The sequence below is a fragment of the Pipistrellus hanaki genome (genome assembly GCF_964339955.1).
Source record: "Pipistrellus hanaki genome assembly, chromosome: 14".
Taxonomy (NCBI): Eukaryota; Metazoa; Chordata; class Mammalia; order Chiroptera; family Vespertilionidae; genus Pipistrellus; species Pipistrellus hanaki.
The window spans coordinates 39,929,307-39,951,905 of record NC_140516.1 but is presented as its reverse complement, the minus strand read 5'-3'; the positions used below and the strand labels follow the sequence as shown (position 1 = coordinate 39,951,905).

At 37.1% G+C, this 22,599-nt stretch overlaps 1 protein-coding gene across 10 annotated transcripts in view; it reads left to right on the top strand.

The window, feature by feature from the left end:
• The window catches only part of NT5C2 (5'-nucleotidase, cytosolic II), a 108,911-nt gene that overhangs the window by 42,856 nt on the left and 43,456 nt on the right, over nucleotides 1-22,599 (top strand). For all 10 annotated transcript variants that reach the window (XM_084903855.1, XM_084903853.1, XM_084903854.1 and 7 more), the window contains exon 2: nucleotides 10,464-10,583. In XM_084903855.1, the coding sequence (XP_084759981.1) occupies nucleotides 10,464-10,583 (120 nt within the window). The remainder of the gene's footprint in view (nucleotides 1-10,463; nucleotides 10,584-22,599) is intronic.

The window sequence follows — 22,599 nt, the reverse complement described above, 5'->3', positions numbered from 1 at the left end:
TTTCGGCGGGATTTATATTTATTTTTTAAAGGGATAACATTACAGATCAGTTGAGCCTGTATGAATCTTTGCTATCCTGTTTTCTTCTCTTGCCCTCTCCTAGCAGTAAACAGTCATGAATTTCAGGAATTATTATTCCCATAGTATGTACTCCGAGTGGCCAGATTATTGATCTCTGAATGCATAATCTGGCAATTCAGTGTGTGTGTGTGTGTGTGTGTGTGTGTGTGTGTGTATGTGTGTATGTATAGAGGCCTGGTGCATGAATTCGTGCATGGGTGAGGTCCTGGACAGCCTGGCCAGGAGGAAAGGACATGGGGTTGGCCTGCCTGCTTGCTGGTCCAACTTCTGGTCAAGGGGACAATTTGCATATTAGCCTTTTAGGATATCTACTGAGTGGCCAGATTATTATACGTTCAGAGATCATAATAATCTGGCCACTCAAGTGTATATACAGTATCTATAAAAGTGCATATATTCTTGTTTAATATATTATACATGTGATTCTGCAAATTGCTTTTTTGTTTAATGATGTTTTTGATATATATCTACGTTGATAGATGTATTTTTAGTTCATTCATTTTTATTGCTCTATAGCACATGTGTCAAACACAAGGCCCGCGGGCCAAATCCAGCCCGCCAGGCCTTGCAATGTGGCCCGCACCGCGCTGTCATCACTGCACTCCGCTGTCAGTTTATGACATTGTCAGTTTATGACTGTTCAGTAAACCATTCGGCCCGCGATTTAGGCTGGATTTTAGATTTTGGCCCCTTCTCTGATTGAGTTCGACACCCCTACTCTATAGTATTCCATTATATGTATTAATCAGTTTTTTATGGATATTTAGGTATTCCCAACTTTTTTTTTTTTTTTTGCTGTCATTAATAGTGCTGTAATAAACATTCTTGGCTTGTCATCTTGTTTACATGTGTGAGAGAGAATTCTACACCTAGGACAGAATTGACTAATGAGTTTGCCAACCACTGGGATAGGGGCTTAATCACAAGGAACAACAAGAGCCTGTAATTATTGGAATTGAGGGTCTAGGTTGGTGGTCGGCAAACTCATTAGTCAATAGAGCGGCAAATGTGGCTCGCGAGCCGCAGTTTGCTGACCACTGACCTAGGGAATTCTTAGGTGTAGAGTAAAAGGATTCTCAAACTTTATTACATAATGATAAATTGTTTTCCAAAATACTAAATACGAAATTCTCAGGTTGCCAGAGTCCCATTTTACCATGTCCTTTACATTGATATTGTCAGACTTTTAAAAACAAAATTAAATTTCATTTTAATTTGTTATTAATTGGTTATAAGTAGGTTGAACTTTTTTACGTTCATTTATTTTAAGGTGTATTTTTCTGCAAATTGCTGTTTATATCCATTCTTTTTTTCTGTTGGCTTGTTTGCTTTTCTGTCATTGGTTTGTAGATTTCTTTATACTTTATACTAATCCTCTCTTAGTTATGGTATTGCAAGTATCTTCTTGCTATATGGTTTCTGTTTACTTTTTGTTTACAGAGGTTTTACATTTTCATTTAAACTTTTTATGTGAAAAATTTTACTCCTATAGAAAACTGTAATAATACACATTATATCTTTCATCTGGACTTGCCAGTGGTTAACATTTTGCCACATTGACTTTATCTTTCATATCTACATTTTTTTCCTGAACCATTTAAAAAAAATCCTCACTCAAGGATATATTTATTGATTTTGGAGAGAGGGAGGGAAAGGGAGAAAGAGAAACATCTATGTAATCTCTATATGTGCCCTGACCAGGAATCAAACCTGTAACCTTTTTGGTGTAGGGGACAATGCTCCAATCAGGTGAGCCTCCAGGCCAGGGCTTTTTTTTGTGAACCATTTAAAAGCAAGTTGTAGACATCATGGCACTTCAGACCCCAAAAGATTTACTTGAATAACCGTGACTGGTTTTGCTCAGTGGTTAGAATGTTGGCTTGTGGTCCAAAGGGTCATGATTTCAATTCCCAATCAAAGGCACTACTTCAGTTGGGTTGCAAATTCCCCAGTCCTGGTTGAGGCAACCAATCGATGTGGGTGTGCCTCTCTTAAGTCCATGATTCTCACCTCCCTCCTTTCTACTCCCACTGGAAATGAATAAATAATGGAAAAAATATCCTCAAGTGAGGATTAAAAAAAAAAGGTTTGAATATCCTAAGAACAAGGATTCCTACAAAACTATAATAAAAATTATCACATTTACTATGGATGCAACTTTATTATCTAATATCCAGTGCATATTGAAAATTTCTCAGTGGTCCCAATAATGACCTTTATAGCTATTTTCTAACTCCATCCCTAGTCCAGAATCTAGCCATAGATCATGAATTGTATTTAGTTCCCATGTCCTTTTAGTTAGTTACTTTTTTTCTTTTTTCTTTTTTTAAATATATTTTATTGATTTTTAACAGAGAGAAAGGGAGAGAGATAGAGAGCTAGAAACGTCGATGAGAGAGAAACATCAACCAGCTGCCTCTTGCACACTCCCCACCGGGGATGCACCCGCAACCAATGTACATGCCCTCGACCGGAATCGAACCTGGGACCTTTCAGTCCGCAGGCCGACACTCTACCACTGAGCCAAACCGGCTTCGGCCCTTTTAGTTACTTTCTTTTTTTTTCTTTCTTTCTTTTTTTTTTTTCTTTTCTTTTTTTTATTATATTATTTTTTTAAATCAATCTTTATTGTTCATATTATTACAAAGGTTCCTCATTTCTTCCCCCCTCCACCAGGTTCCCACCCCACCCTCCGCCCCCTCCCCATCCCCCATTGTCCTCATCCATAGGTGCACAGTTTATGTTCAGTCTCTTCCTCCCTCCCTTTCCCCTATAGTAAATCCCTTTTCAGATAGTAAGTCAGTTACTTAGCATTTTCTCATATCAATAATACCTCCACATGCCCAATGATACACTTCACACAAGAGACATTTCCAAATAGGTCAACCAGCCTCTTCCAGGCCCCACCCAAGGCACTCACAGATCAACACCCCAGCGCTATACTAACTCAACACATCCAGATCTAAGCCTTATCACTTGATTCAGCAGACCCTCAAGTTCCCGCAAAAGTTTCCAGAGAGGCAGCCTTGGGGCAGGGGCAGGCGAGGAGCGAGCTGTTCCGGGCCTGGCTGCTCCGGGCCTGGTCTCTATTGCTCTGGTTCGTTCCACAACCAGCTGCTCCTGGTCTGGCCACTGCCGCTCCCGACCTGGTTGCTCCGGGCTTGGCTGCTGCTGCTCCGGGCCTGGCCGCATCCGACACGGCTGCTCTGGGCCCGGCCGCTCCAGGCCTGGCCGCTCCCAGCCTGGCAGCTGCTGCTCCAGGCCCGGCTGCTCCGGGCCTGGCCGCTCCCAGCCTGGCAGCCGCTGCTCCGGGCCTGGCTGCTCCCAGCCTGGCAGCCGCTGCTCCGGGCCTGGCCGCACCCGACCCGGCTGCTCCGGGCCTGGCCGCTCCCAGCCTGGCAGCCGCTGCCCTTTTAGTTACTTTCAACCCACAAAAAGTCCTAGCTTTTTGTTTGCATAATATTGATAAATTTGAAGAGCCCAGGCCAGTTGTCTTATAGAATCCCTCTCAATTTGGATGTCTCATCATTTTTTCTGTTTTGATTCAGGTGGACTGTTTTGGCAGGAATATGTTTTAAATTTTAGTATAGCCAAATTTGTCCATCTTTTTTTATGGTTTGTATTGTCTTTTATCCAAGAAAATCTTCCCCTGCCCTAGCTGGTGTGCCTTAGTTGGTTGGGGGTCATCCCATGCACTGAAAGGTTGCCTGTTCAATTCCCAGTAGGGAGTGGGTCCATGTTTTCCTTTCACATTGATGTTTCTCTCTCTCTCTTCCTTTTTCTCTCAAAATCAAAAAAAAAATTTTTTTAAAGCCTTACCTACCTTGATGTCATAAGGCTGTTCATTTCTATTTTCTTCTAAAAATTTAATGGTTTAGCTTTTCATATTTAGGTTTATATATGCTATTATTTCTTAGCCTATCTTTTAATATGGTTCATTTAGAATGTGTTCCACATTTTTTTAAAAAATCTTCCTTCAAGGATATGTTTAATTTAGGGGGCCGGGGGAGGGAAAGAGAAAGGGGGGAAGAGGAGGACATGGGAGGGACCCTAGCTGGTTTGGCTCAGTGTATAGTGCGTGAGCTTGCAGATTGAAGGGTCCCAGGTTCGATTCCAATAAAGGGCTCATGTTCAGGTAGTGGGCTTAATCCCCAGTGGGGGCATGCAGGAGGCAGCCAATAAATGATTCTCTCTAATCGTTGATGTTTCTATCTCTCCCTCTCCCTTCCTCTCTGAAATAAAAATAAATAAAAGGGTCACTCTTCTTTTAAAGGAAAAAAAAAGATAGAAATAGGGAGAGAGAAAAATCGATCTGTTGCCTTATATTTGTGCCCCAGTCAGGGACCAAACTCACAACCCAAGTATGTACCCGGACTAGGAATCAAGCCCACAACCTTTCAGTGTTCAGGACAACACTTCAGCGCAGGTTGTGTCACACATTCTTTTCTGTCATTGTGTTTGTCATAAAATTGCTCTCTGTAAGTTCATAAGGAGAGGACAACTTATGTTAGGTTCTAAATTTGGGCCAAACTGTAGAAGGTAACAATTTAGACTTATCTATTATAGTCTAAATATTTTACATTACAAATTTCCATTACTTACAGTATTTTTTAAAATTTGCCTAGCCTTGGCTGGATTGCTCAGTTGGTTGGAGCATGGTCCTGTGCACCAAAAGGTGTGGGTTCAGTCCCAGCTGGGGTCTGTACAGGAGGCAGCCGATCAATGTTTCTCTTTCACATGGATGTTTTTCTCTCTCCTCCTTCCTCTCTAAGGATCAATGGAAACATATCTTTGGGTGAGGATTGCAATAAATATGTAAATTAAGTAATTTGCCTATAAAGATGAGAATTTCATGTGTTTTACTAGTTATCCTTGGAAAGCATTTGGCAATCTTATTTCTTAACTAGTCATGTTAGAATCTAGTTAGACGTGTATCTCTAGGTTTGTGTTTTAGAGCTGCTAAGTAAATCAGCTAAAAGATTCAACTCAAACATTCCATATCAATATTGTAAGAATTTTAAGATATATCTATGAGTTTAAGTGGTATGGTATAAATAAGACCAAGCTGTAACTTGGAGAGTAAACAGTTTTTTTTTTACAAATCAGAAATCAGTAAGTGCCATATTTTTAGCCTTGAATTATTTATTCTGTGGCATGTTAGATGAGGTAATTTTATGTGGAACTAGGAGATGTCAGGAAAAAAACACACCTACAAATAGGACATTAGATTTAGAATAATTAGATTGACATGAAAAAATGTGTAAAATTATATAGCCTTTGGCACCTTTTCGGTACTCTGAAGTTGTGACTCTGAAAGTAGAAAGCTGCTATAACATTCCTCCAAACATCAAGTACTGTATTGTGCAGAGGTTGCAGTATTTAAACAATGTGGGGCATGGCATTATAAATAATTTATTAAGGACTATGTGTCAGCCACTATACTTAGCACCTTGCACTTATTGATGCATTGAATCTGACCATTTTGGAGTGGAAGAAACTGAAGTGATTGTATAATTTATTTAATCATAGAGCTCATTAGTGCTGAAGCCAGGTTTGAACCTACACAGTATAGCTCCAGAACCTGCACACTTCATTGCCAGTAAAATTTTATGACCCTGGTTAAGTTATTTAACTTCCCTGTACTGTCGTCTTCTTTGTATAATGAAGATAGTACCTAATTCATACTGTTGTGAGATCAATTAGATAAAATATGTATAGTGCTTAGAATAACACATGAAAAGAAGTGACCACTCAATAAATGTTAGCTATTATTATTTTAGCATTAAAGGCCAGGTGCATAAAATATGTGCACGGGGGCAGGGGAGGGGGTTTGTCCTTCAGCCCAGCCTGCACCCTCTCCAATCTGGGACCCATAGAGGGCAGTCAGACATCCCTCTCACAATCCAGGACTGCTGGCTCCCAACTGCTCACCTGCCTGCCTTCCTGATTGCCCCTAACCACTTCTGCCTGCCAGCCTGATCACCCCCTAACCACTCTCATGCCAGCCTGATTGATGCCTAATTGCTCCCCTGCCAGCCGTTTGCCCCCAACTTCCCTCCTCTGCTGGCCTGATCATGGATTAATTCCTGGTCAGGGCACATACCTGGGTTGCTGGCTCATTCCCTCTGGGGACCTATAGGAGGCAGCCAGTCAATGATTCTCTTCATCATTGATGTTTCTATCTCCTCTCTGAAATCAATTTTTAAAAAATCAATTAAAAAGAAAAAGACTAAAATTTCAGGTTGGTGAGAAAGTTTGAAGAAACAATTCAAAATTTGTTTCAAATGTCGTGGGGGGTAGGCTAAAAGGGGTCAATGGGGGAAAAATGGGGACATGTAATACTTTCAACAATAAAGACTTAAAAAGAAATTTGTTTCAAAGCAGTGTTCAGTGTTCTTAGAATGAAAATGGTTGATTATAAAATTTGTAAATTCTAAGCTTTATATTTCACAAAATAAATTCCAATGAAGTTTAGTAAAACACTGAGTTCATATTTAGTTACTGGTATCATTTTATTATCTATATTGACATACTTAATTCCATTGAAAATTGAATATTTGTTTGATAGGGCCTCCCCATAGCCAAAGATATTGAGAAAATCAGATCAGTACTCCTCCAGGGTAAAGAAAACATGACTTTTTAGTTCATACTCTATAAATTTCTGTGTTTGTTTAATAATGCACATACTATATTGGAGATACATGTTCAAAAATTTTCCCCACGGGATGTTACTAAAAAAAAATTTGTCTAAACCACAGCGGCATGATAATGCCAAAATATATTCTGTCAGGGCTTTGAGCTTTGGAGTAGAGGATATTTCAATGCTAATTAAATATATTTGGGTCACTAAAACAAACAAAAAGAAAAATGAATATATGATCCAAACTGCCATGTGTATTAAAAACACTTTGCCTGATGATAGGCCTTTAATATATATTATATTTAAGTGCTATTCACTTCTTTCCAAGTGAATTACTGATGTGACCTGAAGCAGGTTGCTAATAACCAGGCTTACCCCACAGTTTCAGTTACTCTTGCTTCCTGTTTTTAGCAGTTGCCTGGAACTGTTGGTGCAGCTGGTTTCCCTTTCTTTGGGGGAAGGTGGTATTAGTGATGAAGGAAACTATGTTTTGCCTGTGAAGTATTTTTAAAGTGTGAGACTATAATATTTAAAATGCTTAAGAGTTTATTTCAGTTGTTATGTGTCAAGTACAACTACTTTGCTTGCTGGATAGTTTATAAGAAAACAATTATTTAACTATACCATGTACCACTATTGTTTAAGAGGAATTAAAATTAGAGTTTTTTATTTATTAGCTGCTGCTAATATTAAACTACTCTTAAGCTTGACACTGTAAACAGGTGATAAGTGAAATGTTTACTTTTTGGAACTCTTTTTTTTTTTTTTTTTTGCCAGATGATAAACAATCATCTTTAATTTTATTGTTACTATGAAATATATTTAAGCATTAGATAGACTGTTTCTGGATAGAGTTCAAAAGTCTGTCATAATAATGTTAAGACATCCTATATAATAAAGAGGTAATCGAAAATTAACCCTCACACTCTCACAAGATGGCTTCCTACAACCAGGTCAGCAGGGGGGTTAGTGAGGGATGACCAAATGACTGAACAAGCAGGCTGTGTGGGCCGACCAAGCTGGCAGGGGTGTTAGTGAGGGATGACCAACAACTGAACAGCCACTGCATGGGGTAACCAGGCTGGTGGGGAGGGGGCATAAGGGGTGACAGGCTAGCAGGGGGTGAGGGGGAGGGGGGCCAGTTGGGGGTGACCAGGCTGGTGGGGGGGGGGGCAGTTAGGGGTGATCAGGCAGACAGGCAGGTGAGTGATTAGGAGTCAGCGGTCCAGGATTGTGAAAAGGATGTCCAACTGCTGGTTTAAATTGGGCCTAAACTGGTAGTCCAACATCCCCTTGGGTCCTGGATTGGAGAGGGTGCAAGCTGGGCTGAGGGGGACCCCTCCTCCTGCACGAATTTCATGCATAGGGCCTCTAGTATTAGGAAAACTTCATTTGAGAAGTTGTTTGGAGATACTGATTTAAGAAAATTTTATCTCTTTAGCTTCACATAACTTTGTACCCCTTTTTAGTGATAATATGGTTATTTAATTATGTTCATATTTCTAGTTGAATAAAATTTTGTGTGACCTTTGCTGAGACTATAAGTTGAATTTTTAAAATAAAATATATTTATTTTACCCTGGCCAATTTGGCTCAGTGATAAGAAGATTGGCTCTCAGACCTAAGAGTCATGGGTTCAATTCCCAGTCAAGGGCATGTACCTCAATTACAGGTTCAATCTTCAGCCCTGGTCAAGGTGCATGTGGGAGACAACCAGTCAGTGTGTCTCTCTCACATTGATGCTTCTTTCTCTCTCTTTCTCCCTCTCACCCTCTCCCTTGCACTATCTCTTAAAAAAAAAAAAAATTTAATAGAAAAAATCCTCAGGTGAGGATTAATTTAAAAAAAGAGTGTTTTTCTTAATCCATGAGTGATATAAGAAAGTACTTTGAATTTTTCCTGCAAATAATTTGAAGAAAGTAATTTTAAAAATGAGGGAAATCTCTTCTTAGTGTAATTACTACCTCTAATTTGTTAGAAATTAGGAAAAAAAAGCCTGACTTTAAAAAACAGTTTTATTGAAGTATAAATATGTGTAACAACCTGCACATATTTAGAAAGTGCATTAAGTTTTGACATATGGAGACACCTGTGAAACAGTCACTATAATCAAGGTAATGAACATATCCCCAAAGTTTCCTTAGGGCTTTTCGCAACCTCACTGTTCCACCCCAGACAACCACTTGTCTGTTTTCTGTCACTATAAATTATTTTGCATTTTTTAGAATTTTATATAAATGGAATCTTTCTTTTTTCTTTCACTCAGCATAATTTTGGTATTTAGGTTGTATATCAGTAGTTCATTGCATAATAGTATTCTATTTTATGAAGTACCACAATGGGTCCTTTAACCGGTTCATAAGACATTTGGTTTGTTTTCAGTTTTGACCATTACAAAGGTGCTATGGAATATTTGTCTATAAGTCTTTATATAAATGCTAGTAGCTCTGCGAGCAAATCCGTGCGCCAGTAGCTCTTTGCGGGGCCTGGCTGCTGCGCGCATGCTGCCCAGAGGCTCTCCGTGGCCCAGAGGCCCATCTGTGGCTGGGCGCAGATGCTTGCCTTGTTGCTGAGGTGATGAAGCAGGCATTCCGCCGGGCCACTTATGCTGCCAGCTCTCAACGGCCACCCTCTCCCTCCCCCCAAGACTGGGGGACTCTGGCGGGCTAAGAGGACTGGGTGACACCATCTTTGTGATGGAGTGATGGTTAATTTGCATGACCACTGTCATTATTTCCTCGCCTTATTTATTTGATTCATACTATATACCAACTGTTGCTACCAAACACAATCCTCCTATATAATAAAAGCCTAATATGCTAAGTGTCCAGTCAACTGGTCAGCCGTTCATTGATCTTTTGTTTTTTGTTTTGTCTCTATGTCATTTATTTCTGCTCTGATCTTTATTATCTCCTTTTCTTCTCACTCTGAGCTTTTCTTGTTGCTCTCTTAATTCTTTAAGTTCTAGAGTTAGATAATTTATTACCATTTTTTCTTGTTTTTTGAGGTAGGCCTGTAGAGCTATGAACTTCCCTCTCAGGACTACTTTCACTGTGTTCCATAGGTTTGGATTGTTGTTTTCATTGTCATTTGTTTCCAGGATGTTTATAATTTCTTCTTGGATCTCTTTGGTAATCCAATCATTGTTTAATAGCATTCTATCGAGCATCTAAATCAGTGGTTCTCAACCTTTCTAATGCTGTGACCCTTTAATACAGTTCCTCATGTTGTGGTGACCCCCAACCATAAAATTATTTTTGTTGCTACTTTACAACTGTAATTTTGCTACTGTTATGAATTGTAATGTAAATATTTGTGTTTTCTGATTATCTTAGGTGACCCTGCTAGTGGTTCTCAACCTGTTGAGAACCACTGTTGTAGAGCCTCTTGTTGTATTGATCCTTTTAATATTATGAAGTGACCTTCTTTATCTCTTGTTATGGCATCACTTTGAGGTCTATTTTGTGCAAGGAGGCAGTCAATACATGTTTCTCTCATCCTCTCCCTCTCCCTCCCTCCCTCCCTCCCTCCCTCCCTCCCTCCCCCCCTCCCCCCCTTCCCCTCTCCCTTATTCCCCTCTCCTCCTTGGTCCCTCGTTCCCTCCCTTCCACTCTAAAAATCAATGGAAAGAATATCCCCAAGTGAGGATTAACAAAAAATAAATTTAAAAAAACATATGTATCTTTAAAAATCAGGTATCAATATTAAGCTTCTAAATTACAATACTAATTTTCTTTTCTAGAATTCAGAATACAATTAAAATGACAACCTCCTGGAGTGATCGATTACAGAATGCAGCAGATCTGCCTGCTAACATGGATAAACATGCCCTGAAAAAGTATCGGCGAGAAGCCTATCATCGGTAAGTATTTTGTCTATTTAATCCTCAAAATAGCTTTACAAAGTGGACACATGTTATCTTTATTTAAGAGATGATGAAATAAACGTTCAGAGAAGTTAGGCAATTTATCCTAGATTATATAGCAAATTTATGGCTCAAGTCTAGTTTTGGTGTAGTCTAGACTTTTAATCAGTACTACACCATACTGCTGCTGCCTTTCTTTTTAAATTTCTCACTGCTACTTACTACTAAAAAATAAAAGTTCTTTTTTTTTTAAAATAATATATATACTTTTTAAATTATTTTTGTACATACGCCAATGCCCCCCCCCCCCTTTCATGCATACCCTCCCTCCCCAGAGTTTTGTGTCCATTGGTTGTACTTATATGCATGTATACAAGTCCTTCTGTTGATCTCTTATCTCCCCCAGATCTCCCCAACCTCCCTGCTGTAATTTGACAGTCTGCTTGTTGCTTTACTGTCTCTATATCTATCTTTTGGTTCTTCAGTTTATAATGTTCTTTATCATCCATAAAAAAATAAAAGTTCTTAATAGCAGTCTTAAGCTGCTAGAAAATTGCACCTTAATGAGAATGAAATCCTATATAATAAAGAGATAATATGCAAATTAACTGTCACTCCAACACACAAGATGGCTGCCCCCATCTGGTCAAAGATGGCTGCCCCCTTGTGGACAAAGATGGCTGCCACAAGATGGCCAGCAGGGAATCTCAGTTGTGTACAATCAGGTCACCAAGGGAGGGCAGTTAGAGGTGACCAGGTCTGCAGGGGAGGGCAGTTGGTCACTTTTTGTGATAACCTTCCCAACTTGTGTCACATTCTTAGAAGGATGCAAATGATGAACTTAGGACCTCCCCAAAATGTGCTAATTTTTTAAATTTACTCTCAGTTTAAAACGTGTACTACCTTTTCAAATTCCAAGTAATCTTTTCTGCTTTTTGTTTTTGCTTATGTTCATTGGGAATGCTTATAACTTCTACATTCTTGGTTCGGTTTGGTCAGTGAGGCTTTCTATTTTATCATTCAAAACAATTTTAAATACTTGTTGAATGGGTTGAACAACAGCTTCATGCAATGGAAGCTATCTTTTTTTTTTAAGTCTGTGTGTTTTTTTTTGTTTTTTTTTTAAAATATATTTTATTGAATTTTTTTTACAGAGAGGAGGAGAGAGGGATAGAGAGTTAGAAACATTGATGAGAGAGAAACATCGATCAGCTGCCTCTTGCACACCTCCTACTGGGGATGTGCCCGCAACCAAGGTACATGCCCTTGACCAGAATCGAACCTGGGACTCTTCAGTCCGCAGACCGGCGCTCTATTCACTGAGCCAAACCGGTTTCAGCGGCAGCTATCCTTCTACATTATCTTCATCCAACAAATATTTATACTTCACCTACTCCTAGAGCTCAAGAATGTGGGCTGACAACAAATCTCTGTCTTAACAAGGTAGAGAAGCTCCAGTCCATCCCACTATACATAGTATGCCTATTTATTTTGTTTTATGGCCACTAGTGTTCTGTTTTGAACATTTAGTGGTGTAAATCTACCAGAGAAAGAAAAATAAGCCATATTTATACTAGTGGTACGCTTTAAGAACCAAAAAATTTACATAATTTTAATAAACTAGATCTACAGGAAATGCACAAAACAGATTTTATCTACTTGAAAAATGTAAATGATGAGATTCAGATACAGAGTACATTTATGATTGGACATAGGAACATTAGTGACAGTGACAAGATACAAGGTTATGACACTGTTTCTGAAATTAGTTATAATAAGAAGTGTAGGGTTTAGGTTTTGTGATATTGTGATCTCAGGGCGGCCAATTTGGTTTCTTCATCTGTAAACAGATGGCATTAAAAACTCTATGCTCAGTAATGCTTGTTGCAAATTAATAATTGTTTACTTGGGATCTCATAATCTACAACTACATTTTAGAGTCTTTGATCTATAAGTGAAACAAATGGGCTGAGCATTTACTGTCCAGATGCCTACCAGGTGGTGATTTCAGTGCTCTGTGACAATTCTCTGATGTTTGTTTATCCAAAGGAAACAAGGTATTTCATAACAAATTGATCTAACTCTATCAAGCAGAAATATCTGCTGATTGTGTAGCATTTCTAGATGTTAGGCTGCTGTTATTCCTTAAACCTGAATAAGTAGAAACATTTCAGGTTCCCATCAAGGTAAAGACTCAAAACCAACCAGTGATACTAATGATTCTCTGCAATGTGTGACATGTTGCTAGATATGCAGGGGAATTAAAGTGTAAATCAGAGTTGATGTGTATCTATATAAATAAAACGCATAACTTGCCTTTAGGAGAGATTTATGTGGAGTGATGTGTTTTATACTTTCTGTTCAATGGAAACAAGGGTTAGAATTATGCAATGAAGAGAAATCATCTGGTAAACATCAAGTGTCCTCATTGTGTTTGATGTCATAGAGCTGAGTGTGCTTCTGACTCATTTGGAATGGTTTCCTGGAAGATTTTAGACAGGCTCAACACCCAACATTCTTCATGTACTTGAATGCAATTTTAATAATAGATAAGAAAAAGCATCTTCATGGGTTTTAGATCATTTAAAACATTTTTCTTTTTGTATTGTAGTAAAGTATAAACACCATAAAGTTTATCATTTTCGCTGTTTTTAAGTGTTTACTGGTATTAAATACATTCACATTGTGCATCACCATCACCATCCCTCTCTGTAACTATTTTCATCTTTAAAATTGGAACTCTATACCTATCCCATATAATAAAAGGCTAATATGCAAATTGACCGAACAGCAGAATGATGAGCACTGACCACCAGGGGACAGACACTCAACACAGGAGTTGCCCCCTGGTGGTCAGTTGGACATCCCCCAAGGTCTCCTTGTCTGTGAGAGGGCTTAGGCTGGGCTGAAGGGATGCCCCCTGCAGCCCCCCCTTTCCCGTCAAGTGCACAAATTTTGTGCACCAGGCCTCTAGTTAAACAATAACTCCCCATTCTACCCTTTATCTAGCCCCTGGTAAACATCCACCATTATACTTTGTCTTTTATGATTTTGACTATTCTAAGTACCTCATATAAGTGGAATCATAGAGTATTTGTCTTTTTGTGACTGGTTAATTTCACTTAGTAAAAGGTTCATTCATTGTAGCATATTGCAAAATTTCCTTTTAATATAAAAAATTGGGTATTTGAACTCAGAGTATTTGCTTTTATTAATTAAAATTTTTAAATAGAAACCATTTAGAAGACATTTAGTTTTCTAGTTAAGTCAATTTGTACTGTATTCTGTTTCCAGGATATTTTATTAAAGACATTTATTGGAGATGGTAATTATTTATCATTGGCTAAATTAGGCAGACCATTCTGATCATTTGTCATAAACTGTACATTGTATGTGATATCTAGAATTCACTTTTAGAAGCTGAATACTTTGATTTACTTATTATTTTAAAAATATTTTTATTGGTTTAAGGGGGGGAGAGAGAGAGAGAAACATCAATGATGAGAGAGAATCATTGATCAGCTGCTTCCTGCACACCCCTTACTGGGGATTGAGCCTGCAACTCAGGCATGTGCCCTCAACCGGGAATCGAACCATGACCTCCAGGTTCCTAGTTCAACACTCAACCACTGAGCCACTCGGGCCTGGCGAAGCTGAATACTTTTAGTTAACTTATTATCTAACTTCTAACTTTTTCCTGCTTAATATTAGTCTTCTGAATTTCAATACGGAAATGATGGTCATATATCATGATTAAGAAATTATTCTTTAGAATGTATGACTGTTCTTCCATTTCCTTATTATGATTGTTGAGTCTTCTAGACTGAAGATAATCATCAGGCCAAACCCTTCATTAAAATATGTTTTGCTCTATGGTCAGAAGATAGGCTGAACTGCTCAGTTGTTTTAGTGGCTTGAAGAGGGAATAGGTTAGATAAATACCACTTAAACAGTTCCTTGTTTAACACCTAGATTCTAATAGTGAGCAGTTCAGATCAGAATTTGTATTTACCAAATCCAGGAATGGCGCAATTACATTTTTCATCTGCTTTTCACATTGACTGTGCCCAGGATGCTGAAGTCAGGTATTTCATTTTGCTCTTGTAAAGTTTGGATGATTACAGTACAGAAGAATTTCTGTAAGTGTGTTGGTTCTTTGTGAAAACAGTGTATGAATTCAGCAGTGGTTTTTATTATCTTGAACTGAAATTTGATAGTAATTGGGCTTGTGAGTTTTTGGTTTACTAGTCTTTTGCCTTATTTTAAAAGGAATTGCAATTACTTTATATTTAAAGTTCTTTGTATATTTATCTGAAATTATTTTTAAATTGAAATTTAGGCTTCCAAAGCCATACCAGTCTTTATTTAAACCTGTTGAATAATAGTTTCTTCTCCAATAATAAGTAAGTTTATTGTATATGTTTCAGGAATAAAAAGGAATTTGTATAGTTGCATAAAAATTATTTTGTAGAATCTGTAGTTGACACACTAGTAAAATTAGAAATGTCAATGATTTTTTTTACTTCAAATTAAAAGCCGGGATTAGGTTTTATGCAGACAGGGACTGCCAGTTTGATAAATTGTATTTCTTTCTTAACTGCTTACAGATATCATATGATGTTATTCAGCTCATTGTGTTATAGATCAAGCTTAATTAACCTGTCATTTTAGTATAGGTTCAGATATTCAAGTGGGTAAGTTGTTAAAATTTCAGTAGCCATTTTATCAATTGGAAAATCACACGGAAAATACAGGTTCTTAGGATGAACAAGGAGCCATGTTTCTTAAATAATGTACAAATGGCATATATCTTGTCAGAATAAGAATGAGGTAGAGTATCAGAACTGTGTTAAATTTTTTTTTGTTAGTATAGCAACCTTATGCATTGATTAGTGTTTCACGTTTCTAGGGCAGCTATTTTCAACCTTTTTTTTTTTAAATAAATCTTTATTGTTCAGATTATTACAAATGTGTTCCTCTTCCCCCCCCCCTCAATTGCTCCCCTCCACCAGGTTCCCACCCTAACCTCTGTCCTTTCCCCATACCCCATTGTCCTCATCCATAGGTGCACAGTTGATTTTCAACCTTTTTTCACCACGTGGCACACATAAATTAATTACTAACATTCTGAGGCACACCAAAAATATACTGTTTTTTGCTGATTTGACAAAAAAAGGTATAATTTGATGATGGGTGTATCATTTTTTAAATTTAACAGTCTAAGGGAAAAGAGGTCAGTGCCTTTGACTAAATAGTCAAGTATTGCATATTTAAAAAACTTTGGCGGCACACGGGTTTGAAAATTGCTGTTCTAAGGAGAGACAGGTAGGATTCAAGGACTAGTAAGATATTTTTAGGTTATTTCATCAAAAAATTTCATTTATAGGATACTAATAAAAAAGAATGAACTATAAATCATAGACAGCTTTGATGTATCTCAAGAAAATTATGCTGAGCTAATAAAGCTAATCTCAAAAGGTTATACACTGTGTGATTTCATGTTTATAATCTTGATAAAATTAAGATTGAGAACAGAGTAGTAGCTGCTAGGGGTTAGGAATTGTGGCGATAGTACTTTATAGAATCCAAAATTCTCCAATTTTGTTTTTGTTGTTCCTAAAACATTTTTAATTTGTCACCACTCTGTCTGTGCTTCTTCCAAGAACACTGTACCTAGAAGTAAAATGAAAAGTGGTGGTGGCAGCAAGGAAGAGAAAGAATAAAAGATAACAGATCTTTGACTTAATGAAATCCTATAATAAATTCAGGTTGAGGAAATGTTCTTCATATTTGGATAGCCTGTTTCACCTTCAGGGTCTCTTTTGTATATGGCTTCTTTTATTCACTGTAATGCCTGAGAAATAGATTCATCCATGTTTTGTGTGTATTGGTAATTTGTTCTTTTTTTTTTTTTTTAAATATATTTTATTGGTTTTTTATAGAGAGGAAGGGAGAGAGTTAGAGAGTTAGAAACATCGATAAGAGAGAGTCATTGATCAGCTACCTCTTGCACACCCCCTACTGGGGATGTGCCCGCAACCAAGGTACATGCCCTTGACCGGAATCGAACCCGGGATCCTTCAGTCCCCAAGCCAACGCTCTATCCATTGAGCCAAACCGGTTTCGGCGGTAATTTGTTCTTTTTTATTACTATTCCATTGTATCAGTATACCACAGTATTGTTTTTCTGTTGATGGACCTTTGGGCTTTTTATTAATTATAAAGCTATTATAGACTTAGAAAATATTTCTAAATCCCACATTTGATAAAGGACTTGTATTCAGAATTTATAAAGAATTTTTAAAATTTAGCAATATGAAAACAACTCAATGAAGAAATGGGCAAAAGACTAGCATGTCACTACAGAGGATGTATGTATAGCATGAAGGCACATGTTTAACATTGTTAGCCATTAGGAAATACTAATTAAAACTACAATGTATACGCCTATTACAGTGGCTATAATAAAAAATACTGACAACAATATCAAGTGTTGCCAAGGATGTGGAGCAACTGGAACTTGTATACATTGCTGGTAAAAGGCAAAATAGTATAGCCACTCTGCAAAACAGTTTGGTAGTTTCTTACAATTTTAGAGACATTTAACCATTTGACTCAGAAATGAGTGGAAGTGGAAGAGGGCCATAGAGAGGATAAAAGATGATGAAGAAAATAAAATAAAACCCCAAAATGCTGCAGAAAGGCAAGCCACAAGACAACAGAAGCAATTACCACTTGAGATGCCATGTGATCACATGTTAATCATTCCCTAAACATTGTTTATAAGTGGTGACTCTTGGATTTAAATATGCAGACTATTGTATTTATTTTTGTCAGTGACATTACCACAATGTTTTCCCCCCCAACATATGGCCTATTTGCTAAAATGTGTTAACAAAAAGTATAACTTGTTAATTTAATTATAAATAAATCTTGGGTAAAAGCACTTTAAAATTAACAGGGTGTTAATGTTCTCATATGATATATGGACTGAAAATTTTGTCAGTTAAATACAACATTCATTAAATCAAGTTTCACAAAATCAAGGATTTAATGTACTTATGACAGACAATTCCACTAGATATTATCCATGTCCTATATATTTTAAAAAAAATAAAAAATCTCAGACTAAGTTTAAAGGTTACAAAGCTAGAAAGTAGAGGAGCTGGGATTTACGTAGCTGTAGTTGTTCAATGCTCATTCTCTTTCCATTACACCATACTGCTTTTCTAAATAAACGGGGGGGGGGGGGAATTATTTTAAGCTTTTAGTTACTGAGTGACTAAACCTTTTAATTACCAATAGAAACCTTATGGTAAGATATTTAGGTAATATTTAAAGAGATAAAGTTTTTTTTTTAATTTAAGTAGTATTTTTTAAAGATATGTATATTTTATTTTTAATTTGAATCACCACTAGGAGGATTTGCCATCTCGGTGTTCTTAGACTTTAGCACACTTGTTTACTTCGTCCCCTATTGCATAATCCCTGTGCATTATATTGGCCAGGAGGCAGGAATTTTGCAGATTTACTCCGAGATTTGGAATTAACCTTTAAAATGTTCTGGATTTATCCCCCATATGCCAAAGATCTGTAAACTTCTTTCCACATGAGCTGAAATTTTCAGGGGATTGAGTAACAGATATTTTCCTTAAAGGCAGTTAATGATCAAAAAAAAGAAAAAAGACAACATGTCAATGTGGAAATACTTTAGGTTCCTCCTGTAATATGATCTGCACATACTTTCTTTTGTGGTTCAATTGTTCATTTTTGAAGGGAGCAAATAACTGATAATTAAAACATGTATCCCGTTGATTGCCACCCCCCCACCCCCCTTCAAAGTAAACTGAAAATTACTTGGACTGACAAGGGCCGCTCTATTCTGTGAAACTCACATTGTTTGTGTACTGTTGGCGGGCCTCATTAGGGGGTAAGTTTGCTTTTTCTGTGTGTTTGCCAGTAACGATTCCTGTCTCTTACCGGAACTTGCCATTTGGATTGTCTCCTTCCTAAACTGGTCAGTCTTAAACAATTCTGACCATTAGTTGTTTTTTCTGCTCTCCATTTTCCCCCTATTATTCTTAGATTTTCAAATATTTAAAGCTGAGAATATTGGTCATTGAGATATTGCCTGGCTGGGGTTCGGCATTGTGCCCGAATTTGTTGCCTCTCAGGGCCTGAGTTCTCTGTGCTTTAACAAATGAGCTACAGTTCTTAAGAGATCAGTGAAGCTTGTTTGTTGATCCTGTATTCCCATCCAGAGGAAGTAGATCTTTGAGAATGTCTAAGGAAGGGTAAGTGAGTTTATTATTATTTTTTCCTTATTTTTCTCAGCAAAGAGGTGTTCTAGTCATCTGAGTGAATTGGAAGATTAATAAGTAGATCACTCATGACATAACTAGAATTTTGAGGTTTCTTTAAATGTGAAAATTAGGAAAGGACTGCCTTTTTAGGTTTATATGCTTTCTTACCGGCTACAAATCTGCAGTTGTTAAATGATTTTTATGAAAAAGATGATCACAGGTGCTGATATATTTGTTAGTCTTGTACACATAGTTATTTATAAACTTGGTTTATAGATTAAGAACTATATTTCTAGGTGCAGTCAAAATTCTTGGGAAGTAATTTGTGCTAGTTTTCCCCCTAAGGTAAAGCATATGTTAGAATTGGTTAGAGATCTATATAAATCAAAGGACATTACTAGTGTAAGGGCTGTGATATTGTTTTAGGTTTCTTCCAGGGTCCCCTAGGGCAATTCCTTAATTGTCTTAATAGGTAATGAACCAAGTGCATTTGAAATGCATGAACACATACGTGAAATCATTTAGCTTTCACTCTTCTTTGCTATGTTTAAAAATAAATGGATGAATTTTGTACTTTGGGATGAAAAGCACTTTTAGTCTTACAATTTTTGTATATGTGATATTTTGACATGTAATACAGCTGTCATTTGACATAAATGAAATCTTCTAATAACAATAAGAAAAGATTGTTATAAGAGTTAAATCACCAAAGATGATATACTGAGCCTTATGTAAACTTATGGAAATTGAAACAGTGTGGTATTAATAGAAGGATATGTAGATCATGAAGGAAGTTTATAGACCCACAACTGATTTTCAACAATGAGGCCAAAGTAATTTCATATAGAAAAAAAAAAATCAACATATACTTCAAACCATATAAAGTAATGTAAAATGGATCATGGGCCTAAATATAAAAGTTAAAAGTAAAGTGTAGGTGAAAATCTTTGTGACTTTGAATTAGGTAAAGATTTCTTAGATGAAAGACAAAATTGATAAATGGTTTCATCAAAAATTAAAAAACAAAAAATTGCTTTTTAAAGACGCAATTAATAAAACATACCAGGAAAAACTATTCTCCCCCCTCCCCCTCTCTATATATATATCCACACACGTTACAAACTTACATCCAAATATATGAAGAATTTTTACAATACAATAAGGCAAACAACCCAGTTTAAAAATGGGCAAAATATTTGAATATATACTTCACATACAAAAAAAGATATGGCCAATAAGTACTTAAATGATGCTCTACATCATTTGAGTTAAAACCTCAATGAGATATTACTCCACCAACTAGAATGACTAAATTAGAACAGCAATTTTCAAAGTTTTTTCAACTCCTGGCACTCATAAGCTAATTACTAAATTCTATGGCACACCAGAAAATATATTATTGGCTAATCTGACAAAAAATAGTTAAAACTTTAATTCGGTCACACCAGCCGGCTATTGTGTTGGCTTTTATCATTTTTTAAAAAAGTTTTTAAAAAATTTTTTTTAATGGATTTCAGAGAGGAAGGGAGAAGGAGAGAGAGAGATAGAGAAATATCAATAATGACAGAAAATAATCATTGGCTGCCTCCTGCAAACCACACTGGGGATACCCCACACTGGGGATAGCCCACATCTTGGGAATGTGCCCTCACTGGGACTCAAACTGTGACCTCCTGGTTCATAGGTTAATGCTCAATCACTGAGCCATGCTGGCTGGGTGGCTGTTGTCATTTTTTATTTGACAGTCTTGGGGAAAAGGGGTTAGAGCACCTGACTGAATAGTCAGGTATTGCATGTTTTAAAAATTCTTGCTGCACACTGGTTGAAAATTGCTTAATTAGAATGACTAAAATTGAAAACACTGACCATGTGGAAAGCTGGAACTCTCCTACATTGCTGATGAGAGTGCAAAATAGAAAACAGTTTTAGCAATGTCTTTTATTTATTTTTTTGTTCATCCTCGCCCAAGGATATTTTTCCATTTATTTTTAGGGAGAGTGGGAGAGGGAAAGACAGAGAGAAACATTGATGTGAGAGAAACACATCGATTGGTTGCCTCCTGCATGATCCCCAACCAAGGCTGGGGCTGGGGAGGAGCCTACAACCAAGGTATGTGCCCTTGACCGGAATCGAAACCAGGACCCTTTGGTCCACAGGCCGATGCTCTATCTACTGAGTCAAACAGGCCAGCAGTGTCTTTTAAAATCAAACATAAACTTACCATATGACCTAGTAATTCCATTTTTAGGTATTTGTATACCTAGGATAAGTGAAAGCCTATGTCCACACAGATTTGTATAGCAGCATTGCTTATAATATTCAATACTGGAAACAATCCAAAATATCCATTAATTGAATAGAATAAATAAATTGTGAATAAACTCAAAATGGATACAGGACTTAAACATCAGACGGGAAACCATAAAAATACTAGAAGCATCCACAGGCAGCAAAATCTCAGACATATGCCAAAAGAACTTCTTCTCTTATACTGCCCCTAGGGCAATGGAAGCTAAAGAGAAAATAAACAAATGGGACTACATAAAAATAAAAAGCTTTTTTACAGCAAAAGAAACCATCAACAAAACAACAATAAAGCCCACTGTGTAGGAGAACATATTTGCAAATGTTACCACCGATAAAGGTTTAATCTCCAACATTTATAGACAACTTATACAACTAAATAAAAGGAAGATGAATGATCCAATTAAAAAATGGGCAATGGACCTAAATAGAATATTTTCAAAAGAAGACAGAAGGAAGGTCAAAAGGCACATGAAAACATACTCAAAGTCACTAATTATCCGAGAGATGCAAATCAAAACAACAATGTGGTACCATCTCACACCTGTCAGAATGGCCAACATCAACAAATCAACAAATGACAAGTGTTGGCGAGGTTGTGGAGAAAAAGGAACCCTCGTGCACTGCTGGTGGGAATGCAGACTGGTGCAACCACTGTGGAGAACAGTGTGGAGTTTCCTCAAAAAACTGAAAATGGAACTCCCATTTGACCCAGAAATCCCACTCCTAGGAATATATCCCAAGAAACTAGAAACACCAATCAGAAAGGATATATGCACCCCTATGTTCATAGCAGCACAATCTACAATACAATAGCTAGAATTTGGAAACAGCCTAGGTGCCCATCAGCAGATGATTGGATCAGAAAACTATGGTACATCTACACAATGGAATACTATGCTGCCATAAAAAAGAAGGAATTCTCATCATTTGCAGCAACCTGGATGGAATTGGAAAACATCATGCTGAGTGAAATAAGCCAATCAATGAAAGAGAAACACCACATGACCTCATTTATGGATAATAAAGAACATTATAAACTGATGAACCAAAAGATAGATATAGAGACAGTAAAACAACAAGCAGACTGTCAAATTACAGCAGGTAGGGTAGGGAGATCTGGGGGAGATAATAGATCAACCGAAGGACTTGTATACATGCATATAAGTACAACCAATGGACACAAAACTCTGGGAAAGGAGGGTATGTATGGGAGGGGGGGGGCAATGTTAAAATATGTACATAGATAATAATTTAATTAAAAAATGAAAATAAATAAATCATTAAAAAATAAAATAAAATAAGATTTCTTTCCTCAGGGAAAAAAGAAAAAAAAAAAGAATAAATAAATTGTGGTATATTCACACAGTGGAATAGTACTTAGATATAAAAAAACTAATTATGGT